This window comes from Alosa pseudoharengus, unplaced genomic scaffold (assembly GCF_046254945.1).
Source record: "Alosa pseudoharengus isolate Yale_2024_CS ecotype anadromous, Long Island Sound unplaced genomic scaffold, YU_APseudo_1.1 YU_APseudo_1.1_scf_22, whole genome shotgun sequence".
NCBI lineage: Eukaryota > Metazoa > Chordata > Actinopteri > Clupeiformes > Clupeidae > Alosa > Alosa pseudoharengus.
In genome coordinates this window covers 15,893,282-15,910,696 of record NW_027468680.1, presented here as the reverse complement: position 1 = coordinate 15,910,696, position 17,415 = coordinate 15,893,282, and the positions used below count along the sequence as shown (strand labels likewise).

The 17,415-nt window shown below is 41.5% G+C and overlaps 1 protein-coding gene across 2 annotated transcripts in view; it reads left to right on the top strand.

The window, feature by feature from the left end:
• The first annotated feature begins 140 nt into the window (after window positions 1-140).
• Window positions 141-17,415, top strand: part of crybg1a (crystallin beta-gamma domain containing 1a) — a 51,764-nt gene continuing 34,489 nt past the window's right edge. For both annotated transcript variants that reach the window (XM_076300758.1, XM_076300757.1), the window contains exon 1: window positions 141-558. In XM_076300758.1, coding sequence (XP_076156873.1) covers window positions 257-558 — 302 coding nt within the window. In that variant the 5' untranslated portion in view covers window positions 141-256. The remainder of the gene's footprint in view (window positions 559-17,415) is intronic.

The following is a 17,415-nucleotide window of genomic DNA, read 5'->3' as shown; positions in this document are numbered from 1 at the left end:
TAGTCTAATGTTAACCTTTTTATCGGACTGAAAAAGTGGCAATACACATTGGATGTCGTAGCTTCTGTCTGCCCGCCCTCATAAGATCTGCAGATGAACGCACACACAATTTGATCTGAACAAAAACGAATAGAGGAGGCTCTTGTATGCAGCCGCCTACCTGTGTCTCATTAAACTGACCTTCATCGTGCGCAAGGAGTGCCGAATTAGTGAAGCGACTTGTATGGACTTCATTTGTATTTAAGCGAAGGTAAACATGAGTAAACCTAACACCTCCAAACTTAAGAAACTTTTTATGAAATCAAAGTCAACGGAAAAGGAAAACCACATTGAGGAGAAACATGTCCAGGTGCCGCGCAGTGAGATCTCCAGTCCCGGCGCGAAGTCAGCGACCCTACCGACGAGTCCGTTGGGTGTCGGGAGCGCTGCGAATGATGTCTTCTCCTCACCTACGAGTCCTGTGAAGAAGGGATTTGGGTCGCTGCGAATTCGGAGATCAAAATCAAAGCGACGCAGCAGCGGTTCTATGGTCAGCGACACGGACTCTATGAATTGCTCGTAAGTTATATGATGCTGCATTTTTCCCTTTTTGTAGTTGTTAGACTTCCCACGCAACTATAGACTTGCATACAATTAATGAGTGGCAGTAGTTGTGGTCCTCACATATCCCAATCAGTCCAACAGCATGCATGACGCCTTACAAACCACAATGTTTTGGTGTACGAACTTTCTCACAAAAAGTTACATGTAAGACTGGTATTGTGTTTGGTACTCTTCAGAGGTAATAAACAATTCCAGATTTTCCGCAAAGGTTCTTTGTAGTTCAACAAGCAACCCGGTTCTTGTTGCGCACGTACAAGGAAGCCACATGAGCCTGAGCTTGCAAAGTGTACAATTTGCGGAGAAGGCGTCATAAGCAGGGATGTAGTGGAGGCTAAACGCAAGTAAACGCAGTTTATCCACTTAAAATTCAGAAATAGAGTGTATCCACCTCTTATTAGAGCTTATCCACCTCTCAAAAGAGTTTATTCACCTTATTGCAACTTTTAACATTCAAAGATCACACCGTATTATCCCATACTGTATAATCACATTCACAATATGTACACTCATCAACACTCTAGGAACCATTTAATACCATTGGTGTTGTTATAAACATTGGACAATAACCTCCACCATCATCAAACATGTTCTGAATGCCTTTTTAAAAAATCCGATACCGCATGGCACAGTCCACCTTACCAAGATCACAGAATGAATAGGACATCCTCAGACTCAGAAAAAACATCTGTCATCTTCAGACAAAACTGCCTCAGTGTCAGAAAAACCTCTGTCATCTTCTCTGTAGGCATAGAAAGTCCTCACTTTAGATAAGCTCACAAAATATCATTAACTAACCACTTGTAACTCCTGAGTTAATCATGAATTATAGTATTAGGAAGTGGTTTATAAAATATGTATCCTCACCCTAACTAATCATAAGTGCATGTCAATGTAACAACTGTTAAATAATGGAAATATTACTTCATCAACAAAATATTATTGCAACATTTATTAAGTATTAACAATAATTCATAAACATATTTTAGATATAGGCTTATTTACTATGAACAAACCATTTATAACTGTGTGTACAAAAACTTTATTTATAAGAATTAACATAGGAACAATGCTTTACAAATGATGAACAAAGTATTTTGTAATAGTTTGCAACTGGTTTATAATAAGAAAATTATTTCATTTTAAGTAGTTGTTTCATTACTTATTAAGTATAAATCATGTACTTACAAACATATTTTTTGGATAGGCTTATTTACTATGAACAAACCATTTATAATTGTGTGAACAAATGCTTTACTGATGATAAATTATGTATGAACAAGAAATTACTAATGATGAAGAAACCATTAACTAATAAGTAACAAAGGCTTAATAAATGATGAATTGTGTGTAGTTATTATAAAGTGTTACCATCATAACAAACTGTTCCAGCAAATCACAGACGAAATGCGCGTTTAGGAGAGTTTTAATTGCATGGGAGCAGCACGGGAGGGAGGGGGAGGAAGTAGCGAGCTAGCTCTCTGTTTTGTTTGAAAGTCAACAGAAGTGACGTTACCCAGCATCGCTTAGAGCACCTTTAAGTACAGGCACAGAAACTCTCCTTGCTTTACGCCCTGTCTATGGCACTAGAATGAATCTTACCAATTAGTCACCTCTTTTTTTCTTGGCTTTGTATGCCTTTGATCTGATCGGACAGTGGAGATTGTGACAAGAAGTGGGAGAGAAAGCTGTGATGGGATTGAGAAATGGGCACGTGGACCCAATATGGTACGGGCGCTGTAACCAGTTGCATCACATCTTAGCAAGGGTTTTTGTCTCTGTGTGAACCCCAGCTTCAGGGCAACCTGAATGAATGGGAATGATACGGTTTGACAATCTTCCGCTGAGTCATCCGCTGTATCTCCAATGAATTCCCACCACCATGACACAGTAGTGACAAATGCAAAGTCATAAACAGGCTGATGGGTTGTGAAAGTGTGTATTTGTCACTGTACAGCCTGCAGGCCCATGGCTGATAAGGCATACCAGTGGGGTCTCTGAAGACTACAGGTTGGTGCACCTTTTGCTTAGTTTCAGTGAAAAGAGATTAGTGATGCACAGTGCTCACCTGGAAGACTGGAATCGCCCACTGACAAAGTGACTTGCAGTTTTTATTTTTCAGTTTGTTAATTGAGTTGTATAAAACAAAGTTGCTTTGCAAAATGGAGACCGAGTGCATAAAGCTTGTGCGACTTATGGTTGCGGCAACATGCAGAGGCCTGTTTTATATCCTGATGGGTAGAGTACAAGTGGTTGCAATGCACTGTGGTTTATAGTCACAGCCGCTGTGTTATGGTTTGTTTTAAGGATACACCGATATATCCGCCTAACATTTGCTTTGTTGAATGCTATTGGCGAATTGACAAATGATATGACATTTACCTGATGTTTATCTGTTATGTTGCATCAATTCTGCTCCAGCTAAATGCTTTGATGGGCCAAAAGACTTGGAAATGGTTCAGTTGATGATGAATATGTGTGTTTCCCTGCCACTAAAAGGTATAATTAACAACAAAAATGAAGTAAACAAACAAAAACAAAAAAATATAGGTTATTGGCCAAAATTGTTACAATCGTCATTGGCCAAAATTGCTATCAGTATCAGCCCAGAATTTCACAATCTGTGCATCAGTTTGTTTGTTTGTCATTTATTTGGATAAGGTCCGTCGTCCCATCCACAACCTTTCTCTCTCCCAGCCCACTCTCTCTCTCTTATTTTGCCCTCTCACCTGTGTTGGTTTACCTTTGATGTACAGTAGGCTATATAAAGGCTAGGCAATCAAGGACATGGGTAGATAGATGGAGGAGAAATCAAAAATAATAAATAAAAAGTTCTATGGAGATGTGCAAAAGTTGGAGAAAGTCAGATGTGTGTGTGTGTGTGTGTGTGTGTGTGTGTGTGTGTGTGTTTTGACGTGTAATGAAATAAGAAAATAAATAAAAGGTCTGTAGCATAGGGAGAGGGATGTAAAAGTGCTAAAAGTCATGTAGGTGTGTGTGTGTGTGTGTGGGGGGGGGGGGTCATGAGTGCTGAGGAGTGAATGAGTGCAAAGTCAGTATAGTGTGAGTTCAGAGTTGGGAAATGTTTGAGAGTGCTGAGGAGTGAATGTGTGCAAAGTCAGTATAGTGTGAGTTCAGAGTTCGGATGGCCTGGGGATAAAAACTTCTCCTGAGTCTCTCAGTTCTGGCTTTGTGACTACATAGGCGTCTTCTTGATTTCAGCGGTAGGAATAATCCATTGTTAGGATGAGAAGAGTCCTTCAGAATCTTTTGGTCTCTTAGGATTACTCTTCTGGAATAGATATCTTGTAGAGCAGGGAGTTGAGTTCTTATAGTACATTCAGCTGAGCGCACTACTCTCTGCAGAGTACTACAATCTCTACCTGTGGAGTTCCCATACCAGGTGATGATGCTACCAGTTAGAACACTCTCAACCGCTGAAGTGTAGAAGGCCTTCATGATGGATGTAGAAACTTTGAATTTCCTTAAAGGAGAATTCCGGTGTGATTTTGACCTAAAGTGTTTTGAAACATGATACCGAGTGTGAACGTATGTCTCATAGCTCATCTCGGCTTGTCCCCTGCACTCCGAAATCTGGCGCTAGTTAGCCGATGCTACCAACAAGGCGGTCAATGGTGGTGCCTCGGCATCGGCATAGCCATGCAAATAAATCACTGTTTTACACCATTTACGAGGCTCAATGTATCTCCACACTTCATTGGTAGACTTCCGAGGGCCCTGACATTTAAAACAAGACATTGAGAACTTTGAAAAAGCACTGGTAGTTTACTTACAAGACGATTTATACAGACAGTATCTTCACGAAGTTTAGCGTTTGCAGCCATCTTGAATTTAGTCACATCGAGCGACGAGTAAGAATGAACAGGTATGATAAGGGATCAGATTCCAAAAATAATTCTGTGGAAATGCATGGATTACAGTTTCTTCCAGTAGCAGCAACTGGAATCCATGCATTTCCACGGAATTATTTTTGGAATCTGATCCCTTATTGTATCGTGACTAAATTCAAGATGGCTGCAAACGCTAAACTTCGAGAAGATACTGTCTGTATAAATCGTCTTGTAAGTAAACTACCAGTGCTTTTTCAAAGTTCTCAATAGTTTTAAATGTCAGGGCCCTCGGAAGTCTACCAATGAAGTGTGGAGATACATTGAGCCTCGTAAATGGTGTAAAACAGTGATTTATTTGCATGGCTATGCCGATGCCGAGGCACCACCATTGACCGCCTTGTTGGTAGCATCGGCTAACTAGCGCCAGATTTCGGAGTGCAGGGGACAAGCCGAGATGGGCTATGAGACATACGTTCACACTCGGTATCATGTTTCAAAACACTTTAGGTCAAAATCACACTGGAATTCTCCTTTAACTGACGAAGGAAGTAGAGTCGTTGTCTGGACTTCTTCTGAACATATTGAGTGTTAACAGTCCATGTTAACTCTTCAGTAATGTGGACACCAAGGTATTTAAAACTTGTGACTCTCTCTACAGGTTGCCCGCTGATCATTAGTGGGGTGTAACTGTAGTTCTGCTGCTGCCTTCTGTAATTCACTACCATTTCCTTGGTTTTATTGACATTCAGTGTCAAGCTGTTAGATTGACACCACTGTGCCACCTCATCAACCTGATCCAAGTAGAGCTGTTCATTGTTGTTACTAATCAGGCCCAAGATCACTAGAGATAGTGTGGGAGCAGCCCTGCTGACCCCACCTCTGCTTATATCAACCTAATTGCCTTTCTCACAGCTGGGAGGCAGCTATGCGGCTGAAGTCAGACGCTGTTGGGCTGGTTCTGTGGTATGCGTGGCAAGGCCTCCTTCTCGCGTCACTTGACTGTGTGCTATGACAGTTCAAACTATTGCTTTGAACAGGTTTGTCTTAGTTAGTAATGGCAAAGCTGAAATGCTAGCCTTAAATGTATTTTGAGTGGACTGTTAATCCACTAGTCTGTCGACAGGAACAAAAGCTGTTTGCTTGGTATGTATGCGTTGCCGAGTAACACACCTTAATGGCCAATGGCTAAGCACATGGTTCTACTAATAATATAATTTCAGTAACCGTTCACTGCTGAGGTAAACTTTACAGCAGGGGACGAGAATTCAATTATCAGTATAAGTATAATCTAGCATCAGATTAAGAGTTTAAAAAATGACAGTAAAGCAGTCCTCTCCACCTGCTCCTTTACTTGCTCTCAGGAATGGTGACTAACTCAGTATGCAGTGTTTATAATGAGGTGGTTGAGCAGCAATCCTCACTATACCATACCAGAATGGTCCACCACATCAAACTACATGCCGTCTGTTAAAGGCATACTCTGGGATGTCTAGGCTTCTCAGGCACTTCATTGCCTGATGGGTTGATAACAGCATACCTCACATGTATAAACAATTATCCAATGACACATACGTGACTTGATGCATTGTTAGTCATAGGATGACTGTACAGTTGATTCACAAAAAAAAAATTGTTTTGTAATAAATTTGAAGACGATAGTAATGTTGGCGATGCTGATGAAAATAATATTAGCAGGGACAACTGCTGTAGCAGATTTTCACTACCAGGCTGGCAAGTGGTGTCATGTTGACATTATAATGGAGATTATGTCTTTAAACTGTTCGTTGGTGATGAAGATTAGCGATAATAGACTGTTCAGCATCTTGCCCTTTTAAAATGTCAAAACATAATCTGGCTGGCACGCATCTACATATAGTCAGCCAATGCACTTATTCAAATCTACTTATACTTTTGAGCTTGAGAATGTAATGAATAAAATACTTTCACATTCAAACAGCCCTATAGAATTTATCCGATCAGTACAAGTACAAAACAGAAATACAGGTACAAAATCCTCCCTGTATCTTATCAAGTAGGGCTATAAATGTGAATAACATATGACCTGTTCCTGTAAGGAAATTTAGGTTAAGATTAAGTTTCATTGATAACTTGATTACAGTAATTGATAAATATCTTATATAACTTATATTATGTTTGAAGTTGTAAAATACTTATTCTGAACACACTGTGTGTGTGTGTATGTGTGTGTGTGTGTGTGTGTGTGTGTGTGTGTGTGTGTGTGTGTGTGTGTGTGTGCACTGCTTGAGGTGTAGATTACAATTAGAAATATTTGACTGTGAATGAGGCATCACTTCAGAAATCCCTGCCTTGCGACCGCCTGAGGAAGATAAGATAAGATAATCCTTTAATTGTCTCCCAAGGGAGAAATTTGCATTGTTACAGCGTCCAAGACAATGAAGGAAAAGAGACTTACAGACAACCCCCCCCCCCCCCCCATACATCTTCAGTAGGACATGCAGCAAATACACATACACACATACACATTCCTTGGGCATGCTTCCCTGCACCATACCTGTTTGAGCTCATGTGGGGAAAGCACAACCACTATGTACAGCCATTTATCGCAGTAACAGACAGTCTTATCATCCTACTACGCACTAATGCTAAATACATAAAAAATAAATAAATACAGCAACAACAAGGATAACCTTTTCTAATGGAAACCCACAGTTCTTAAGAATAGTTACATTGTCCTTGTGTAATGTATAAAACTGTATAAAAAAGAAGTCAGTAAAACATCTCCAGTAGTTCTAAAGTGCCTTGTGCTCTATTGGAGTGGTGTTTATTGTACAATCTAACTGCAGTGGGTAGGAAGGACCGGCGATGTCTCTCCTTTATACACACAGGGTGTAGCAGCCTGTCACTGAAACAGCTGCTTAGTGTTGTCAGAGTGACATGCATTGGGTGACGCTCGTGACCCAGCATAGATGTCAGTTTCGCTACCATCCTGCTCTCTCCCACTATCTCTATTGGGTCCAGCTTGCATCCCAGAATAGCACTAGCCCTCTTAATGAGTTTTTTCAACTTCCTCCTGTCGGCAGCTGAGATGCCACTCCCCCAACATACTACTGCATAAAAAATGGCTGATTTATTACACTGAATTGTAAAATGTTCTCAAAAGCTCCCTCTGAACCCCAAAAGATCTGAGTCGCCTCAGCAGATACAGTCTACTCATGCCCTTTTTATAGAGTGCAGCCGTGTTGTTAGACCAGTCCAGCTTATTGTTCAGGTGAACACCCAGGTACTTATAAGATGCCACCCTCTCAATCTCATTTCCCTGAATGATCACTGGTGCTGATGGGGGATGTCCCTTCCTACGGAAATCCACCAACAGTTCTTTGGTCTTGGCCGCATTGAGTTGGAGATGGTTCCTCAGGCACCAGTCCGTAAAATCCTGTATAAGATCTCTGTACTCATTCTCATCATCCTCCCTGATGAGGCCCACGATCACAGAGTCATCAGAGGACTTCTGCAGGTAACACTGTGGGGAGCTGTATTTGAAGTCCGCGGTGTAAACAGTAAAAAGAAACAGAGCCAAGACCGTTCCCTGTGGCGCCCCAGTGCTAGAGACAACAGTGTCTGACACACAGTCCTTTGTCCTCACATATTGTGGTCTCCCTGTGAGGTAGTCCAAAATCCAGTGTGTCAGGTGCTGGTCCACCCCCATGTTCTCTAGCTTTTCCCCCAAGAGTGTAGGCCTTATGATATTGAAAGCACTGGAGAAATAAAAAAACATGATTCTCACAGTGCTCCCAGGCTTGTCCAGGTGAGAAAAAGATTGATGCAGAAGATAGATGAGAGCATCCTCGACTCCAATGCCAGGCTGATAAGCAAACTGCAGTGGGTCTAAAGTTGCTCTCACCATGGGGCAGAGCTGGGCAAGAACCAGCCTCTCAAGGGTCTTTATGAGGTGAGATGTCAGTACAACTGGTCTGTAGTGGTTCAGTTCTTTGGGATGTGGGATTTTTGGCACTGGAACTACACATGATGTCTTCCAGAGCCGCGGCACTTTCCCCAGTTCCAAGCTCATGTTGAAAATGTGCCCCACTATCATACCCAGTTGATCTGCACATGTCTTTAGGAGCCTGGGGCTAATGCCATCCGGGCCAATGGCTTTCCGCATCTTAATCCTGCTGAGCTCCTTCGCTACCTGTCCTGCTGTGCAAGACCAAGTGGAGCTGGAAAGTTGCATATTGGGGGCTATTGGTAAGGGGGAGGTGGGCAATACAGGGGGCCCTCTGGGGAGTGACTGAGAAAAAGTGACTGAGGGGGAGGAAGATGAAGTAGCAGAGGACGTGGGAGGCTGCTCAAATCTGTTAAAAAACATATTTAAGTCATTTGCCCACTTCTGCCCACCCATGTCCAAGGAGACTGCCTTGCCGTGCCCTGACATGGTTTTGAGGCCCTTCCAAACTCCACTGATGTTCTCATGTAGGAGCTGCTCCTCCATCTTCTTCTTATAGTTGTTCTTCCCCTGTCATATCTCCCTCCTCAATTCTCTCTGCACCGTTCTCAGCTCATCCTTATTTCCTGTCCTAAAGGCCCTCTTCTTTTCTTTAAGGAGAACCTTAATGCCAGGAGTAATCCAGGGTTGGTTATTTGCATATGATCTTACAGTCATATTGGGTACAGTGTTTTCAAAACAAAAATTAATATAGTCTGTAATGCAGTCAGTAAGGTTGTCAATATCCTCCCCATGCATATCACAGAACACCTCCCACACAGTTGTCTCGAAACAGTCCCTCAGTGCCTCCTCAGATTCCATGGACCATTTTTTTTTACTGAGCGAGTGATGGCCTGTTGTCTATGAACAAGGGGCTTATATTGTGGAAGAATATGAACCAAATTGTGATCCGATCTACCCAGGGGTGGGAGGGGCATTGAGCTATAAGCATCCTTGATGTTTGCATAGAATAAGTCCAATGTCTTATTTTCCCTTGTGTAACATGTGACGTATTGCGTAAGAGTGGGCAAGGTAGAGGACAGAGAGACATGATTAAAATCTCCAGGAGCAGGGTGTGGAACGTGGGGGTGGGTGTTAAGGAGGGAGGGAACGAGGCTGTTGTTTACCACTCCACTCATGAACCTGCCAGAAGATTCTATATACCTTTTATTTGCTGACTCCGTACCACTTACACTTTCGATTTTTACTGTTTATCTAATGCCAAAGTCATGACCCTGCCTGTTTGCCTATTTTACCCACCTATACTTTTATGTATCCCTATCCCTATCTTTTTTCCACTATCTACTGTATATCAGGCCTGCTTGTGTGTGGATAACTTATCTGTCTGTCTACCACTCTTTCTCTCTCTTGTTACTGTCTGTTTGCTGTATGCTGTATTTCTGTGGTGTACTCTCTCATGCTGTTTCCCAGGCTGTTTAATCCGGCCTGCCTTAGTGTGTGTCTGTGTATGAGGAGCAGTGTTGGGAACGTTACTTTAAAAAAGTAATTAGTTATAGTTACTCACTACTTGTTCCAAAAAGTAACTGAGTTAGTAACTGAATTACTCTATGATAATAGTAACTTGTTACCGGAAAGTAACTATTTGCGTTACTGTTAAAAAAAAAAAGTTCCTATATGTCAAAGAATTTGGATTTTTTGAGCAGCCAGTTGAAATGAACAGACAGGTGTTTGTAGGCTACATAACTTTCGATATTTATTAGATATACTTTATTGATCCCCAAGGGGAAATTCAAGATATTGCACATCGACAGACCTACGGTTGACTTCAGCCTGTGTCATAGGTTTTTGTTGTGAGGCAGAAAGATCTAGCTTTTGCTGCTTGGAGGACTTTGCTCCGAGTCCTTCTTTGCTAGTGGATGGCGAGCTATCATCTGTGGTGGAGGTAGCCTATCGGTGTTTTTGGCCACTAGCTTTAGATGCGTGTGTGAGATGCTTCATTAAATTATAGTTGCTTACAACGGATGTCGACAAAGTCTTCGCTCCTGGACATAATGTACACATTACATGCACATTCTTGCCTTTGACCACAATGAATTTGAAGAAGTGCTTATATCTCCACCTTGAAAATGCCAACTTTTCATCGGATTGCTCCCGACCTCTGCTGTTTCGTCGGATCTCTATTTTAGCTGTTGCGTGTGTGTGTCGCGTGTGCTGGCAAGTGTGTAAAAAGACTGGCTCTGATTGGCAGTGTTGGAAACGTTACTTTAAAAAAGTAATTTGTTATAGTTACTCACTACTTGTTCCAAAAAGTAACTGAGTTAGTAACTGAATTACTCTATGATAAGAGTAACTCGTTACCAGGGAAAGTAACTATTTGCGTTACTGTTACAAAAAAAAGTTGCTATATGTCAAAGAATTTGGATTTTTTTAGCAGTTTTGAGCAGCCAGTTGAAATGAGTAGAACAGACAGGTGTTTGTAGGCTACATAACTTTTGATATTTATTAGATAGATAGATAGATAGATAGATACTTTATTGATCCCCAAGGGGAAATTCAAGATATTGCACAGACCTACTGTACGGTTGACTTCAGCCTGTGTCATAGGTTTTTGTTGTGAAGCAGAAAGATCTAGCTTTTGCTGCTTGGAGGACTTTGCTCCGAGTCCTTCTTTGCTAGTGGATGGCGAGCTATCATCTGTGGTGGAGGTATCGGTGTTTTTTTGGCCACTATAGCTTTAGATACATGTGTGAGATGCTTCATTATTAGAGTTGCTTACGGATGTCGACAAAGTCTTCGCTCCTGGGGCCTGTACTACGAAGCGGGGTTACTGGCTTATCGAGAGTAACTTGATCACGTGTGGCGTAACTTCCCGATTAACCCGTACTACGAAAGGTGGATAGGTTTTAACCGAGGTATGCTGCCATGGCAATTTACGCTGCATCTCAAACCTGCTCCGAGCAGGTTATGTTCTTGGTTAACCCGAGGTTTCCGTTAACCACACCCTTTATAAGTACCACCCCTCCATTAACAATTTCTCCCGAGACATGTCGGCGTACCTGGTTGATCCATACGACATTGGAGCGCAAATCGTGAGGGACTCTCTTCGCAGGGCGAGGGGTTTTAGAGACCGCCAGAAAATATATATAGCCTACCCGGACGATATTCTCTATGAAGATATAGATTGTCAGCCGAGGGAATTCGTTATCTTTGTCAGATGATCTAGGAAGACGTCTCATAGCAATGCCCGTACGTGGACATTCATGTATTCCATTGGTGATGCTGAACATCTGAGCAAGAATAGCCTATTGTATGTCCGAAAATAAATCGGACATAGGCCTACAGTATGCTGAACATCTGAGCAAGAATAAATCGGACATATAGTAGGCCTAATAAATTAAAATCACCATTTTAACAAACGTATTGAATTGAATGTCATATTACTGTACCCTGCACATAAAGGCTACACATTTCCACAGCACCAGAATCCGACCGAATGCCTCCCTCAACCCCTTCCACAATCGGCCTTCCAGTATTATTTGCGATGGCCAACTCCTCTGCTACTGTAAAACACTCTGGTGCCTTACAGTAGTGTTCAAAGACACCTTTTTCTTGTTAGCTGTAAAACAGAGGCCAAGTGAAGGCTATAAGCATAGGCCTACATGTTTTCATAATTAAGAAATATTAATGCAAGCTATGACTATATAAACCACTATTCTGAATAATGTGTTTGTGTTTCATTTTCACCTGCTGCCATGTGCGTTTGGCAATGGTGTTGCATCTGAAATGTTTACAGGATTGGGCATACACTAAATCAGTCAATGGGGCTACTTGAACATTCAATTATCCTTATTACTGTAATCTATATGCCCACTTCTAAATTGTGCTGCATCTGTAGGCATTTCTATGAACTCAAAATAAATAAGCAATTTAATTATTTAAACTCATTAAATACATTAAGCAAGCTATTAATCCTCCGTATTTGAAGAACATGTGGACATAAAACTTTACTTTTAGGCATTTTGGCTACCCGATCTGCAATACGTTGCCAACAGCCTTGCCTTGCTTTGTTCACTGCCGACGTATTTGAGTGACCCTTGCTCCAAACACACTGTTCCTGCATTACAGTTTTTCTCTATCACTTTAATGTTTGTGTCAACTCTGACATGATCACGTTATCAACCATTAGCAACTAACAATTAACAGATAGATAGATAGATAGATAGACATGCAGGTCTAAACAAAAGCACTCTGGCCAAAATGACACATTTTGCTTGCAAAAGGCTCATACTCTCTCACAACATTTAAAACATGCAGCATTGACATGTAAGACCTACAGTAAGCGCCTAGACCAGACACATTTCATTGAACTACATTGTCATTTTTCATTGAAATAGACCCTCAGTAAACACCTGGACTTGTCAGCGTTTGTACTGTTATTAATATTAGCAGGGACAACTGCTGTAGCAGATTTTCACTACCAGGCTGGCAAGTGGTGTCATGTTGACATTATAATGGAGATTATGTCTTTAAACTGTTCGTTGGTGATGAAGATTAGCGATAATAGACTGTTCAGCATCTTGCCCTTTTAAAATGTCAAAACATAATCTGGCTGGCACGCATCTACATATAGTCAGCTAATGCACTTATTCAAATCTACTTTTGAGCTTGAGAATGTAATGAATAAAATACTTTCACATTCAAACAGCCCTATAGATTTTATCGATCAGTACAAGTACAAAACAGAAATACAGGTACAAAATCCTCCCTGTATCAAGTAAGGCTATAAATATGAATCACATATGACCTGTTCCTGTAAGGAAATTCAGGTTAAGATTAAGTTTCATTGATAACTTGATTACAGTAATTGATAAATATCTTATATAACATATTATCTTTGAAGTTGTAAAATACTTATTCAGAACACACTGTGTGTGTGTGTGTGTGTGTGTGTGTGTGTGTGTGTGTGTGTGTGTGTGTGCGCGCGCTGCTTGTGTGCTGCTTGAGGTGTAGATTACAATTAGAAATATTTGACTGTGAATGAGGCATCACTTCAGAAATCCCTGCCTTGCGACCGCCTGAGGAGCAGGGTGTGGAACGTGGGGGTGGGTGTTAAGGAGGGAGGGAACGAGGCTGTTGTTTACCACTCCACTCATGAACCTGCCAGAAGATTCTATATACCTTTTATTTGCTGACTCCGTACCACTTACACTTTCGATTTTTACTGTTTATCTAATGCCAAGGTCATGACCCTGCCAGTTGGCCTATTTTACCAACCTATGCTTTTATGTATCCCTATCCCTATCTTTTTTCCACTATCTACTGTATATCAGGCCTGCTTGTGTGTGGATAACTTATCTGTCTGTCTACCACTCTTTCTCTCTCTTGTTACTGTCTGTTTGCTGTATGCTGTATTTCTGTGGTGTACTCTCTCATGCTGTTTCCCAGGCTGTTTAATCCGGCCTGCCTGTCTGTGTATGAGGAGCTCGAGGCTAGGGTGAACACACAGTTACTAGATCGCAGAGGACATCTCTGACACACACACACACACACACACACACACACACACACACACACACACACACATCACACTAACACCTCTTCATCCTACATACATGCACCCACACACTGTATACACTCACATACACACAAATACACACACAAACACACACACACATACACATACACACACACACACACACACACACACACACACACACACACACACACACACACACACACACACGCACGCATACACAGACACACACACACACACACACAGCAAAAGACAGGAAGGAAAACACTGCTCGGGGAAGGAGAGCCACAGTGAATGGAAGCCTCTGACCCTTGCTCCAAACACACTGTTCATGCATTACAGTTTTTCTCTATCACTTTAATGTTTGTGTCAACTCTGACATGATCACGTTATCAACCATTAGCAACTAACAATTAACAATTAACAGATAGATAGATAGATAGACATGCAGGTCTAAACAAAAGCACTCTGGCCAAAATGACACATTTTGCTTGCAAAAGGCTCATACTCTCTCACAACATTTAAAACATGCAGCAAAAGCAATAACAAATATATGTTTTCATTTTGTTTAGCACAGGGAAACCAATAGAGTTTGGGGTCTTTGAATAATATCTGTGTTATCTGTTTTGCGAAAGGGTGTGAGAAATGTGTGAACACAATGAAAACATGTGAGCACATTTGCAAGTGATGACTTCTGCTGTGCAAAGAAGGTATAAATGGGTCAAAGCAATCGGGACAGCAGTAAAAATCTCCCTTCCCTCTTCTCTGTGGGAAAAAGGGGTCGACTGTGCTCTTTACAGTAACTCTTTACAGTAAGAGTCATGCACAGATACGCTATCAGGAATCATTATTGCACTGCAGAGCCTTGGGCAAGGATTGGTATAGATTAGCTACCTTTAAAGATACTTTGAAAGCCGGTCATGTAGGTCAGAGCTGTTGTTCTGTGAATTCAGAGTCGTTAAGTTCTTTTACGTAATCATCATCATCACCATCATCATTATCAACTTTTATTGCCACACTCAAGGTCCATTCAGAAGACAGACATGACATACAACATACATTACAGTTTTTCTCGATTGCTTCGACCTGCTTAAGGAAACTGGGATCCACTTGGTCTTCATGAACATTTTCTTTGCACAGCAGAAGTCATTTGGTTGGCATACCAATAAGCCAGGATTCTGGTAATGCTGTCAGGGGCACCCCTTTGGCTCAGTTTTTCAAATGGCTTGTGGTGATTGACTCTGTCAAGGGCCTTGGAAGCATCAATAAACCCAATTAGCACAGATGAGTTCTGCCTTATGTACCCCTGTGTTGCCTCCTTTAAAGCATAGATAAACAAGTCAGTACCAAGCTTAGCTTTTACTGTAAATTCACAGCTGTCTGTTATCCCATCATCATTGAGGCTAACTGTGATGATCTGGTGAAGCATACATTTTTATGAAAATATATAAATAATAGGAAAACATGTAAGGCTCAGGGGTGCAGGTGTAATAGTCTTCTGGTTAAACTGCACTGGATGATTGAAAATGCTGCAGTATAGATAGATAGATAGATAGATAGATAGATACTAGATATTGATCCCCAGGGGAATGCAGGCTAGTGCAGGACTGTGAATGAAAGTTGTGCCGCCTCACTTTTCCCGAGGCCCTTCCAAAAATAAACGTCTGACTATGCCATTGGTCTGTGTCCAATGTAGTGGAGCTGATGAACTGAACGCCCTCTGGTTGACGTGGGGCGACAGGGTGGGGCAGAGTATCAAGGAAGAGTCTGGGAGAATGTAGCTGTTTGTAGCAGCATGCTGTGTGTGTGTGTGTGTGTGTGTGTAAGTCTGGGAGAATGTAGCTGTTTGTAGCAGCATGCTGTGTGTGTGTGTGAGTATGGGAGAATGTAGCTGTTTGTAGCAGCATGCTGTGTGAGTGTGTGAGTATGGGAGAGTGTAGCTGTTTGTAGCAGCAATGTGTGTGTGTGTGTGTGTGTGAGAGTGTGTGAGTGTGTGTGTGTGAGTCTGGGAGAATGTAGCTGTTTGTAGCAGCATGCTGTGTGTGTGTGTGAGTCTGAGAATGTAGCTGTTTGTAGCAGCAATGTGTGTGTGTGTGTGTGTGTGTGTGTGTGCTACCCAGCACCTAAGAGTGATATCCTTCTTACCCCCATGGACAGGGTGTGTTGTGTGTTCAAATATGTACACAGCTTAAACTGAAATGTGATAGGACCGTTACTACCCCATTTGAAAGCCTACTCAAACCACACAGCTCGTACACATTTACAGACATACTCATACACACCCACATACCCATACACCAGTTGAGTTGAATTGGTTCCTTATTTATTTAGTTTGCTGTTTTTTGTATTAGGGTTGCAGTAAAATGTAGTGTTCAGTGTACCCTCCCTGGATTATTATCTTTGCACACCCTAGTAAAAGTAGAAGTTGAGAGGCTGCGCAGAGATATGTTTGTCTGTGTGTGTGTGTGTGTGTGTGTGTGTGTGTGTGTGTGTGTGTGTGTGTGTGTGTGTGTGTGTGTGTGTGTGTGTGTGTGTTGTGAGGCTCACATGGGCCCAAATATGAACGGCAGACCAACACCAAATTGCAATTTGAACAAATACATTAATACCAGAAAAAGAAAATATCTTGGGGATGTGGGCTTCTGGTTGTGAATGGAACGAGTGAATGGAACGCTGAGGGATCGTTGGGAGAATGGAGAATGGAGAATGATTGTTGTGCAGTGAAGGGAGTGTTTGATAGAGATGAGATCATGAGTGTGCACCTGACTTGATGTGAGAGCATGTGAGGGTTGGGATCTCAGCGTGAGGGACACATGGTTGTCACAGTGTGTGTGTGTGTGTGTGTGTGTGTGTGTGTGTGTGTGTGTGTGTGTGTGTGTGTGTATATGTGTACACTACTGGTCAAAAGTTTGGGATCACTTAGGAATTTCCATTTCACTCCATTATAGACAAAATACCAGCTGAGATCAGTTGCATTGTTTTTTTTAATCAGGGCAGCAGTTTTCAGATTACATTATGTGCTTACATAATTGCAAAAGGGTTCTCGACTGTTGTAGAAAGAAATGGCTGATCTTTAATGCAATATCTACATTGCCAGCAACCATTCATCCAATGTTGCAAAGGCACAATGTTTACGGTAGTGTATGTGTGTGTGTTGACTATGAAGAGAGACTTTGGGTGCCAGTGGATGTGTGCCTTGAGTGTGCACCATTAGGATGTAGGGTTAGTGTATTATTTGTGAGGTATGAGAAAGACGCAAAATCAGAAATCAGTCTATCATCATTTTGATTAAAAATGCTAAGAATCAACAGTTTTTTTGTGCCATGAATGATCATAAAGTATAAATATTTTCTCACGTTTGACTTGCTGCAGTTATTATTGAGAATGATAAAGACAAAGATGAATAATAAGGAAAACATATCCTTAAAAACAGTCTGTCTGGAACATATTGTTAATTTGGTCAGGTCAATGATTAACCTAAAAAAAAACACCTTTCGTTCAAAAAA